Source organism: Gadus macrocephalus, chromosome 5, assembly GCF_031168955.1.
Source record: "Gadus macrocephalus chromosome 5, ASM3116895v1".
Taxonomy (NCBI): Eukaryota; Metazoa; Chordata; class Actinopteri; order Gadiformes; family Gadidae; genus Gadus; species Gadus macrocephalus.
Window position 1 is genome coordinate 7,420,448 of NC_082386.1, and position 12,523 is coordinate 7,432,970.

General features: G+C 48.0%; 1 protein-coding gene across 2 annotated transcripts in view; it reads left to right on the forward strand.

The window, feature by feature from the left end:
- The window catches only part of babam2 (BRISC and BRCA1 A complex member 2), a 55,307-nt gene that overhangs the window by 41,365 nt on the left and 1,419 nt on the right, over positions 1-12,523 (forward strand). For both annotated transcript variants that reach the window (XM_060051948.1, XM_060051949.1), the window contains 4 exons: positions 6,121-6,220; positions 10,132-10,202; positions 10,386-10,468; positions 10,856-11,009. In XM_060051948.1, the coding sequence (XP_059907931.1) occupies positions 6,121-6,220; positions 10,132-10,202; positions 10,386-10,468; positions 10,856-11,009 (408 nt within the window). The remainder of the gene's footprint in view (positions 1-6,120; positions 6,221-10,131; positions 10,203-10,385; positions 10,469-10,855; positions 11,010-12,523) is intronic.

Genomic DNA, 12,523 nt, shown 5'->3' on the forward strand with positions numbered 1-12,523 from the left:
TGATGTATTTAGCTTCTTTAATGCACAATCTGTGTTGACGTGCCATTGCATAAATAACCAGCACCAACTTTCTATTGCATGTCTACATGCATCAGTGCATTGTGCTATCGTCCGTCCCTTTCGGTTGCATCGGACATCACGCCCTTTCAAGTATAGAAAAAAACAAACGAGAATATCAGAAGATATTGGCCAACTTTTGTCGTTATGTAAATAACGATAAGCGGTGTTGACGGGTGGAGAGAGCATCTTCTTACACGTGGCACGATAACTTATGCTACGGAACATAGACGAACGAATGTACTGGCGGCCCCGATTTAAAAAGCACATAGTAGGTGTTTAGTCACGCCTGCTGCTTTGCATTAGAGGTTCAAATACGGCAGCGTGGTATCTCGGTGCGCTGGGCTTTTCTGTTGTTTTTGTTGTTCTGTTTTAAGGGAGGGTTGTGTTGTTGTTGGGGTTTTATTTCGCTTCAGTTAGTGCCGTAATCCACTTTTATTTTCAGAATAATCTCATTATCCCTCCTTTTGACTTTCACTCCTCGTTTACCTGATTGCTTTCCGCCTGTAAGACAAGTTGGCTCCGTCTCCGCCCTCTCCACAGAGAAACCTGCTGCATGGCATAAAGGAATCGAGTGGGCACCGACTCTGCCCTCAAACCAGATTTAGGAGCCCAGAAAAATCAACACAGAGAGACAGTTTTAGGCTGCAGCGCACTAATGTTTGTGTATCTGCATTTGCCTTGAGGTGTGTGTGTGTGTGTGTGTGTGTGTGTGTGTGTGTGTGTGTGTGTGTGTGTGTGTGTGCGTGTGCGCGTGCGTATTTGTGTGCTTGCATGCATTTGGGTCAGTATGTGTTTCTAAGTACGTGAGACTAGCTGGCTGTACTTTAAATCCCATCTATAGTCTTTGTGAAAAAACTTACCGTACTTGAAGGCTAGGCTTGGATTTAATTTATAAATGTTTGAAGTATAATAATAATACGCTCAACCTATATAGCACTTTTGTAAATACTCGAGACTCTTCTCAAAGTGAACACACAGGGTAAAATCACTGAATAGGTAGCTGTATAAATAAAGGACCGGTAGTTGAAAACTAGAGGAATCATTAAAAAAGAGGGAGGGGAGAGAAGGAAAGAAGGTTAACTTTTCAAAGGTTGGTTTTGAGTCCTCAGAATATTACCAAGGTCAACCTTGTGCTTCAACTGACTTCCATTCTGCTGACGTTCAGATCTTCGCTATTGATTGTCTTGAAGATGAGCATTAGGTCCTGTCGTCACCCTCCATGTGCACGCTTTCTGGCTCCTCTTTTCCTCCACAACACCTGACGTGATGTTCAATCTGCGGATCACCAATGCAAACTGGCAAATCCTCGAAAATGTGGTTATTCCAGCTGGCCGCATTGGCCTCTGAACAAACCCACCACCTGTCTCTGTGTTCAATCTGCTGGGTACACTCAAGAGCAAGAGTTTTGGGGAAAACAATAGAAGGTTGACAGGCTTCACCTGTATTATTCGTGACTCTGTGACGGGGAGAGAAGCAGAGACAGAGTACCCACCTCATGTATTTCAAAAGGACCCTGCTCCAATTGACAGCTCTGTTGTGCAGCCGCTGTGGCCCAGCAGGAGAGCAGAGCTCTCGGCATGACGGGCGCGTCACCATCACCTTCACCTCACCTTCGGGATGTAGGTCACACCGGCAATGCCACATTTTTTAATAGAGCCATCCACGTTTTGATCATGCCTCCTGTTGCGTTGCGTCGGTCGCCCGTGTTTGGGTCGTTTTATCCCAGATATGAGTTGGATGTGAGAATGGTAGAGACACTGCTGCTGCGATGTTGGCAGTCGGCGGGGATATATGCATCATAACGGGGTTCACTCAGTCCTCCTTCCTGAGGCAAAGCACGGCCAGGCTAATAATAATCTTCTAAATAAGCCCTCGTTTGGCTTGCACATGAAATGGAGGCTGATTGATGCTCTGGGTACGACTCGGTGGATCTATAGAGCCTTGGCGTCTGCACACTGTCGTTTAGCATTCACGGAGGCGTGCTGTTGGCAGCTCGCCGTGTAACGATATCCAAACACACCCATCTGGGCGCACCTTGGCCACAAGCCACATCTGTTTGCCCTTTTAACCCTGCTTACAATTGACCCTTTATCACCTTCCACTGCCACTGATACCCCCCTGCACGCATACACAAGCAATGCACACACACACAAATCACACCGTGTGTACACAACACAACCCAACAGAGTTTCGTCACCGTCCACCTGAATCACTGAGGGATAATCTCTGGGCCTGATGAAGTCATACACGGCCCCGTCGCTGTACAGCAACAGTATGAGTGTGTGTGTCGGGATGGTGGTTGGTTTGTTTATGCGTCTACTATACATGTGTCACGGAGTACAGTAAAGCATGGCTCAGAGGCCTTGTGGGAACCCGTCCACACGATGACTCCTGTTGTGTGGGTAAGCTCGTCCAGAGTCGTTTCAGTGTGCGTTGCAGATGCCTTTTATTAGGATATCAAATCATATGTATTGTAATAGAGTCTTATGGGTGGGTTGGTTGTGATCTTCGACGTACACCATTGATGTTTCATTCAAATGCACACTGGTAGCTAAAGAAGGATGATGAATCATTGTGATGCTTCCCAGGTTGGCTAAGAACGGTTCTAATCCATATTGAGTATAAAGGCCCAAGGATTTGATTTGTTCCTTAATATCAGCCTTTTTGTGTAATACTATGGTCATCATGGTCCCGGACAATCTCCCCTGAAAACACAAATTGGGAATTTTCTGGGGAAACTCTTTAAATAGGATTACCGACACGTTTCTGTGTGTCAGACTTTATTGTATGAAATATAACAAATCGTTTGGTCAAATCAAATGGGTAACTTGTTACCAGTGTTTTATTTAAAGGGAAAAAAAGGCTTAGTTTGCTAACTGATATTGGTGTATATTGTTTTCAATTTAATTCACGGTTCCCTTAAATCTTAACATTTCTCAACTGTCACGCAAGACCTCTACAAAGCCTCTAACAGCAATGTTTACTGGAAGATAAGTTGGTTCTTACCTTATCTCACCTCATACACAGGTAAATATTTACGTGCTCGAATGCTTTGCCGTTTGTTTTAATCCCACATCATCCTTGCGGCTTGTCATAATCTCCTCAAATAAAGAGTTCAGTTTTGAATGAACTCTCCTTGCCTAGCTTCATTTCTCCCCATCAATCTGACCTTGAAATTAGATGTCTGCTCAAATATATTTTGACATAGATCCTGGGTGCATTTTCTTTTTCACCATATATTTCCGCCCCAGAAATATCTAGTCAGTAATTTGGATGTCAGAAGCATTCAGCCAGTGCTGTGTCTAATGGGCCCCTCACTTAAAAAGGTTAGAAACTCTGCAGACAGCGGAACGTCGAAAGACACTACATTTTGTTCCCATGTTCGCCACTGACACAATGAATGACACGCACTGCGATTTTCTGCGCCTCTGTCCACATTTCCATCTGAATGATGTGTGGTTATTCTTAGATCTGTGGGCGGAAAGATGGGCATAATTTAGGTTTCCACTTTCAAAGGCTTCGGCTGCGCTCATTGCTGTGAGCCACTTTGAATTAACCGTTTTTCGAAGTACCGAGAAATGCAGAAGCTAATGCAAATTATTTGCCCCCTCTAAACTGCGACATTAGTGCTCTTTGGAGAGATGTCAGTCACGTTGGCAGGGGCTGCGACTGAAGAAGCGTTTGTTAACCATGTTGGTATTTACGGAACTATGTCTACATATCGCCCACTCGTACTGGATGTGTTAAGTCTTATCAGCGTTTCTCTTGTCAGTGATTGTGCAAGAAGTTTCTGGCTGGGTTACTCTGAAGCAACCAGTCGGATCATTTTTCACAAGTGGGAATGACCAACAACTGACCAGAATTAGCCTCTTGCTTAATGCAGGTCTCAACTCTAGCCTATCGCGGTCAAGGTCTTTCAGGCCAACGTGCGGTCAGAAAACCAGCCCAGCCCTCACTCCCAGTTCGTAGCAGCACTTCCCTCCTTTTGGCCCTCTCCCTTACACAGAGTGAGGTCATCGTCTCTACATCATCGAGTGGTTGTGGTTCTTTCGTAATGCAGCCGATGGGGGGGGTCTGGTGGGAAACCACAATCTCTGGACTGCATTCTCAATGACTGCACTGGGTTGCACTCCGTTCCATCATACAAGTCACCTCTGAAGAAAACATCTCACTCCCTTTTCATGGCGTCATAGTTGCGGACGGACAGGTGTTGATGGATGATCTGGGGTCTTGGGCTCGCATCAGCACACTATCCTGGATGCTGGGCTCCACCTTCTACCAGTCTCCACAGGATTGAACGACCCCAGTGTATCCCCTGGGATTTCTCGCTTGCTGAGGTGTGTGTGTGAGGTGCACTGTGTTAAAGCGCACGGTGTTGATGTACACGTTGCTGATGTGTGCGAGCGCAGAGAGGTTTTGCTGGGGTCCCTGGTTCCAGTAGGCCTCTGGTGCTTTCTAACATAAATGGTCTCATACAATGGTATAACAATATAAAGTAACAAGAATTGGCACACAGGCACACTGTGTTGACGAACCAACGGTTATTAGTAGTCGTGTGAGTGCAAATGCAATTTTGTGTCTGTACTTTGTAGCCTTCCTATCGACTTAATACTATAATACTGTTGCTTCTGGCCTGCGCCATCACATATGTAGAGTGCTTTCTATTATTAACGCACTCGTTAGGCCACCTGTAATTTTCTCTTGATGCTTCCTACATTTAGTCTAAAGCCATTCATTTATATATATATATATATATATATATATATATATATATATATATATATATATATATATATATATAAAACCGTGAGCATTTGGGAAGCCCACCGTAATTTGTAATGATAAAAAAAGAAAAGTATACATATGTATATACAGTGTACTTTTGTTTTGATTGACTGACTGCAGTGGCCCTAGTATTCGATGGCTGGAAGCCTGTATGGGTAAATCCCTGGACCCTGATGTTCTCAACACTGTCCGCACTCTGGCATCCACACACGACTCGCCTGGGGGGGGGGACGGGACTCTAAACATACTAACATACGTGACCTTTGACACGCGTAATGTTGCATGCTTCATGCTATTTACATGCAGGGATGCATCACGTCGTCCTATCGCAACGGCGGCCGGTCGCTGGATGACGTGAACGCCCCACCCTCAGCGCCGCGACGGAAATAGAATCGGGAGCTATTTCCTGCCAATCCAAAGCACCCTTTTGCCTTGAGATGAGCACTAGAGGCCAAGCTCTACAGACCACCCCCTCACCCCCCCTACCCCTCACTCCCTCGATTCTCCCCCCCCCCCCCCGTTTTGCTGCCATGCTCTCCCTCTCTCTTCTGGCTGCGAGGCACAGAGCGGTACACGGGCCTGCGTCGGCCCATTAGTGGCTCGGGAGCCGCCACTGTCGTCCTGATTAAGCAAGCATGCGCTAATCAGGAGCAGAGCCACGTCGCGGATCGAAAGGACGTCAAAGGATCAGCGAGGAATCAGAGCTAAAAGCCGAAGGCTCGAGTAGCCTTATTTCTGTACTATTTTTTTAGTTTGAACCTCCTCGTCCTTTTAGCCCGATACTGACACACACGGCTGATACCCACACTGTGTTTGTGTAACGGGGTGCAGTGGCACCCTGGTTGGCCAGAGTCTCTCTCACGTGGTTGATTAGGACCTCAGTCTTTCTGATGGGTTTAAACCAGATAGGTGCTACATAACAACTCTTAATTTAACTGTGTTCGAGTCACACGGTGTCAAAACCCTCACCTAAATCTAACTCGTCCCGATCGAATCACCCTGGCCAAAGTAAAACCTTGCTTCTGCAGGCTCCCCAGAGACCTGGCTGTGGTTAGTTGAGTTTGATGAAGTCCTATTGTTTTGAGTGAGTCCACAGAAACACGGCGTCATATTGATATATTCAACATCCTATCTTAACCTTAAGGAACTGTGGTTGAAATAATAATGAATGTGATGGCAGCTGTCTTATAACCAGCTAACTGAACCTTCTTGTCTTGACCGTTAACCTTTTGTGTGTTTTGATGATGTGTTTGTGTGTGTGTGTTTATCCATCAGTGCTCTTGGAGGGACTTCCGCCCTTCACATCCCGGCATTCCCCAGCGGGGGCTGCCTCATCGACTACGTGCCTCAAGTGTGCCAGCTACTCACCAACAAGGTGAACGGATCCCTCATTCACTGTATCGTGTGTGTGTGTGTGTGTGTGTGTGTGTGTGTGTGTGTGTGTGTGTGTGTGTGTGTGTGTGTGTGTGTGTGTGTGTGTGTGTGTGTGTGTGTGTGTGTGTGTGTGTGTGTGTGTGTGCCCTTGATAAGCATCAGGTGCTCCCTGCCTAGGACACTGGCAGCAATGCCTTCAAAGATGGCTCCCCTGTGTGTTATAAGACCACCATTTCTCCTGTCGGTCGGTCTTTTGGGATTTGCTTGATGATTCTTTTTCCGCCGCGTGTGTGAGTGTGCACGCGCGTTTGCGTGTGTGTGCGCGTGCCCATGTGTAGCCATGCGCACGGCCGTGCCTCCGTGTGTAGCCCACGCGCGTGTGCGTAGTGTTGGTGGTGTTGGTAGCCTGTACCTGTGTGTGGGCGGCTGCTGGCCGGACCCCAGCGGTCGTCTGAGCGCTGCTTGGGCCCCACAGGTTGACAGCTGGGGGTGGACTGCAGACAGGGACCCTCAGCCTGTCCCTGGAGGGCCCTGGAGGCGGGGGAAAGGGCCACGCAGCGGGACAGGGTGCTCCATAAATCCCCTCCTATTAAAGGCCCTCTCCGGTCGAGAAAGACAGGGAATGGAGTTTGTATGTGTTGTCTACGTCTGTTATATCATCGTAGACAAATAGATGGCGTTTGTCATCATTTTGACATGCCTTTTTGGGGCAGCAATTCAATATATGTGTGCAATGTATACATTAAGTGTGCAAAGTCAAAGGAGTGTAAAATCACTGCACACTGGTATACGCTGAGAAGCTGATTTATTTTGTTCACAAAATAAATCAGCTTATCGAAGTACACCAGTGTGCGGTGATTTCATACTTGTTTGACTTTATATACCGTTGTTGACCGCACATCGCCAGCCCCTGTGGATCAAGCTGGGCTCAGGGACATCGTTGTCCTTAGTATACATTCAGTGCTTTCTAGTTTTATTAACTTGGGGTGTTCAGATCTGTTTAGTTCCATTAGACACAAAAGTAGTAGGTTAACTGACATCCAATTTATAGTATGTGTGTATGTATGTACAGTATGTGAAGTACATATACTTAATAGAAAAAAAAGTATATATACATAAGTATATTTGACAGTTGAATTGAGGAGAGATACTGGTGCACGAACCGAACCGCCTCATCACCCAGCTGAGTATCCCGATAACCCAGCTGGGCTTCCCCATCCTCCTTCATGGAGGGGATTGATTGGTGAAATGATTTCTAAACGAGTCCCAAATGAGGCTGTTTGCGCCTGCCACCTTGGCCCCATTCTGCGAAGCCTCCACTGACACTGACACACCTCAATCCAGCCCCACGGCTGGGCTGTGACTCTGGCAGGGGAACAGCTCTCTCTGTCTCCCAACCCACTCAACACGGATCGTATTGAACAGCAGTCACTCACACACACACACACACACACACACACACACACACACACACACACACACACACACACACACACACACACACACACACACACACACACACACACACACACACACACACACACACACGCACACATGCCCGCGTGCAGGGTGTTTTTTGCTTTTCATGGTTCACTCTCTCCACAGATTAGTACATTGACTTTACCGCGACAGGCATGGACTCAACCAAGCAGATGCTGCTGCCAGTTTATTGCCTAGTACGCCTACCACTTCACACAGATAGTACATTCCACTGTGTTATACGCAACTACAGTGTGTTTGTGTGCGTGCACACACACCACACTCATCCATTGCATCTAGCCCCCTTGCATCCATGGCCTTACATCAAGTTACTTACGTGATCTTCAACTTTTAATCATGAAATGGGAAAGAGAAAGTATTTATTATGTGGGCGAGTTCTTCAGAATGTCCCATACAGCTGTTGGCTTGCTGTCTTCAAAGGCTTCCAGCAAAGGTATTGACAAGGATTGTGCAATCGAGACAGAATGCGTCACAAGGAGGTAAATGACATTTGATGCAATGGATGAGTAAGCCGGTTATTATAATTATTTTGTCCTTGCAGATAGAATGCATGTTATGCATGTGTTATCTCAGGCCATGTTCCGATGCTTCTATGCTAACAATAATTAATTCACTACGGTACTTTTATTCATGGCTGGAAGATGCACTTGTGAAACAGAACAGTCTTTTCTTATTGCTATAGAAGGCTCTGCTTCACCGAGATAAACAGACCCTGAACTTATTGAATACTAAATTCAGGGTCTGAAAAACAAGATAGAGAGAGAGGTTCAAATGCATTCAAATGCAAACATTGACTCTGCCGAGGAGCGGAACCAGGAAGTACTTCCAGAGGAGAAAGAAAGGAAAAGGAGCACCTTGTTGCATCACACTCTGCAGGAACAGGATGTTCAGCAGCAATAAAGGCAGGGTGCGGGCGGAATACCTGAGTACCTGCCAGGTGGCCTCACCTGTCTGTCAGCACGCAGGCCAACCAATGAGGTCACGTGGCCGTGGGGCGGGGTGGGGCGTGTCCCTTCGCTGAGCCTCCTCACAGGTACATGTTGTAGTTGTGTACGCAGTGACAATAGTGCGCCACACACAACGGGTATTTAGTCTTGCTGTATATGCACACACACACAAACACACATTCATGCACACACACACACACACACACACACACATACACATATTCATTCACACACATACACACACACACGTCCCATGAGTAGTCTGAGTCATGTGGTGACTTTTTCTACCCACGTGTGTGTTTGTTTGTGCGTGTGTATGTGTCTGTGTGTGTGTGTGCATGTGTGCATGCGTACTCGCACTCACCTATTGGCATTCTCACAATAGTTTTTCTCACAATTTCACACACTTTACACAGCACCCAAGTTATGCGTTCCAACTAAGCGTTCGTACTGGCCCATGGTTTATTTTCTTTTTTGTGGTTAATATATCTAGCTTTGTGTCGGTGTCTTCTGGTGAGCCTGGAGCGGTGTGGCTCGGCCAGGTGGACCCGGGCGTCCACCTCCACTGCCCACCCCAGGCCCAGGCCCCAGTAACACGGGGAGAGGCCCAGGCCACCTCACCGGCCTGGGCCGTGGGGAGAGAGAGGCCATCGCACCTGTCCACCGTGAACTAAACGCATGTCGGTGGGAGTGGGAGCGCACGGATGGGCGCGTGTGCGTCTGTTTGTCTGCGCGCATGTTTGTGTGTACATGTAAATGCACGCGTGTGTGTGTTTGTGTGTGGACATAAAAGTGTGTGTGTGTGTGTACATGTAGGTGCGCGCATGTGTGTGTGTGTGTAACTAAGTGTGTGCGTGTGCGTTTGCGTGTGGCGCACACACGCTGTCAAGCTCATACTCGTCCCAGCAATATGTGTTGACGCACGAAATGGCTCTCGTAGACGGTTAGATAGATAGATAGCCCCGGATTTCTGTCACTCTAACACTGATCTCACTCTAATGGATCCACAGCCTCTCTTAACAGACTCTGCGTGGCCACTCGCGTGTTATACCTCAGCAAGTCTGTTCACGCACCGCCTGGGTGTTTATGCACCGCCGTGACGTAGCCCGCTGGGCCTGTCGGAGCTGAATGTCACACACAATATATTTGTATACCTGCTAAACAATCCCAAATGACCCTGTGTCTCAATTGTTGTTAAAGCATCAAAATAACAATCGTAAACCAAATAGCAGAACCTATGGAGGTTTTGGATTTAAATCTTATTTTCCTTACATAATGAACCCCCGTTGCTCTGCGTTTGCCCCTCTACACCCTGGCAGCCTTGCAGACATTTTCGTGTTTGTGGGTTGCTTATTTTTTCGTTTTGCAATGCGATGCTTCTTTATCATCCACTCCTTCTGCTCAGCTCATCAAGGCCGGCCACTCAGAGTGTGTGTGTCTGTGTTCCTTGCCCGTCGGTGAATAGGTGCAGTACGTGATCCAAGGCTACCACAAGAGGAGGGAGTACATCGCCGCCTTCCTGAGCCACTTTGGAATGTGAGTACTACTGCACGGACAGGCCACAGTCAGGGAGAGAGGAGCGGCTCTGGCCTCGACTCCCCGGGTCTGAAAGTATGCTTCTATGATGACATCTCGTGTGTGTGTGTGTGTGTGTGTGTGTGTGTGTGTGTGTATGTGTGTGTGTGTGTGTGTGTGTGTGTGCGCGCGCTTGCATTCCAGGGGGGTGGTAGAATACGACGCTGAAGGATTTACAAAGCTAACCCTTCTCCTAATGTTAAAGGACTTCTGCTTCCTGGTCCATGGTACTGCCGACACACACACACACACACACACACACACACACACACACACACACACACACACACACACACCTCCCACTGTTAAACAAGCACAGTCCTGTCTTTTTATTGATCGCCTCACAGCCTCGTCGCTACAATTCTTTGATTAACACTTTCTCTCGCTCTCTCTCCTTCGCCGTCTCTCAATCTCACCCTCCCTCCCTCACTCACTCCTCTCTCTCTCTCTCACCCCGTCTCTTTCTCGTCCCGTCTCTCTCTCGCCCTGCTCTCTCTTGCCCCTCTCTCTCTCTCTCTCTCTGTGTGTGTGTGTGTGTGTGTGTGTGTGTGTGTGTGTGTGTGTGTGTGTGTGTGTGTGTGTGTGTGTGTGTGTGTGTGTGTGTGTGTTCTCAGTGGACCTGCCGCTGTACTTCCCCCGGGACCAGCCCACCCTGACCTTCCAGTCGGTGTACCACTTCACCAGCAGTGGGCAGCTGTACTCCCAGGTGCAGAAGGCCTACCCCTACAGCCCTCGCTGGGACGGCAACGAGATGGCCAAGAGGGCCAAGTGAGTAGACGTTGAGGGGAAGAACCCACACCGCGCGGGTCTGATACAACAGCATGTACAGGCCCCGTGTGTCCCCACGTTGACCGCACTGAGGGGTCAGCATGGTACGCATTAGAGGTGCTGCAGGTTTGAATTCAGTGCTGTTATTTGTCCTTGGAGAAACGCCACCAATCAGCCCTGAGTGAAATGCGGGGGGGGGGGGGGGGGGGGGGGGGTTACCTCTCGGTCCAGGCTCGTTTCTGACCAATAAGGGCGTCTCGACCCTGATCCGTGCGGGGCCTTCGTATTGCCCTCGGACCCCTGGTGCGAGACACGCGGCTCTCGTCCATGGTGGGGAACCGCTCAGAGGGGGCGCACAGCAGGCGGTTTTACAGCCCAACCTGTGAATTGTGTCGGTTTCAATCGTACGGCAAAAATCGCTGTTCAGAGGTGCTTCGGTGCTTAATGCAACGTAGCGGGTATGGTTTGTGTTCTGGTCGGCTTCACCTTGAAGCCTCGACAGATGCCTCTTTCATAGCCTGCTTGTTGTTATTTTTAACAATGCCTCTGCAGGCAGAGCTGAAGGCGTGTTGCTGAAGCCCGCGTCAAAGCGGTGATTGTGTCGTGTATCATGAAAGAGGAGGGTGTTGGAAGCACCGCGGAGGCAGCGCGCGTCCGGTGTTCATGGACTCGATACATTTTTGTTCAACTGTGTTGTGAAGGTTTTTTCTCTTCGCCTTTACTGCCTTTGAAGTGTGCGCCGGGGTCATTTACACCGACAACATAACTCAAAGCGATGGGCCTTGAGAAGACTCGATAAGCTACTTGGTCCCCCTCAAAGAATATCTCAGAGAGGGAGACGCTAAAGAGAAGAGCCATTGTCCGCCTGCACATTTCTTTAGATCGAGTAATAGTTTGTGTGTAATTTGGTTCGGTCACATTTGCATGCGATTTGGTTGACATCAAAAGAGGAAAGTTGCCAAGGCTCTCGGGTGGCGTTGAACCCACAGTAGTATCAACATTTGTCCAAGGAACCTGCTCAGACATCGGCATCATTCAAAAATGAAGCTTGTACTTCAGCAAACTTTATTAATCGTAAAAACACAATCGTGCACCTGTGTGTGTGTGTGTGTGTCATTGAGGTTCAGCCTCATTCCACACAAACCGGTGTGACCTCACCGGAGTTAATCTATAGGCGTTGGCTGCAGCCCCGCAGCCAACAGTGTTTGCTCCCGAGCGTGGCTTTCAAACGCCTGTTAATAAGTAAGAGTCTGAAGCACACTATGGTCTCGGCTGGGGGCCTGTGTTGGTTCCTGGCTTGTTTTTGTGTGTTTGTGTTATTGTTATTTAAACGGGTCGTCTACGATGGAAATTGAACATGTACCTGATCAAGTGGCTGAGGTCTGCACATTAGCATAAATTGCCCTTAATTTACACAGTAGTCTAAATGCGCAAAAATCATAAATCACAGGCAGCATCTAAAAATATTAGCAATATCCATCTCACATACCAAAATCATTTCTGGATAGGTGGGC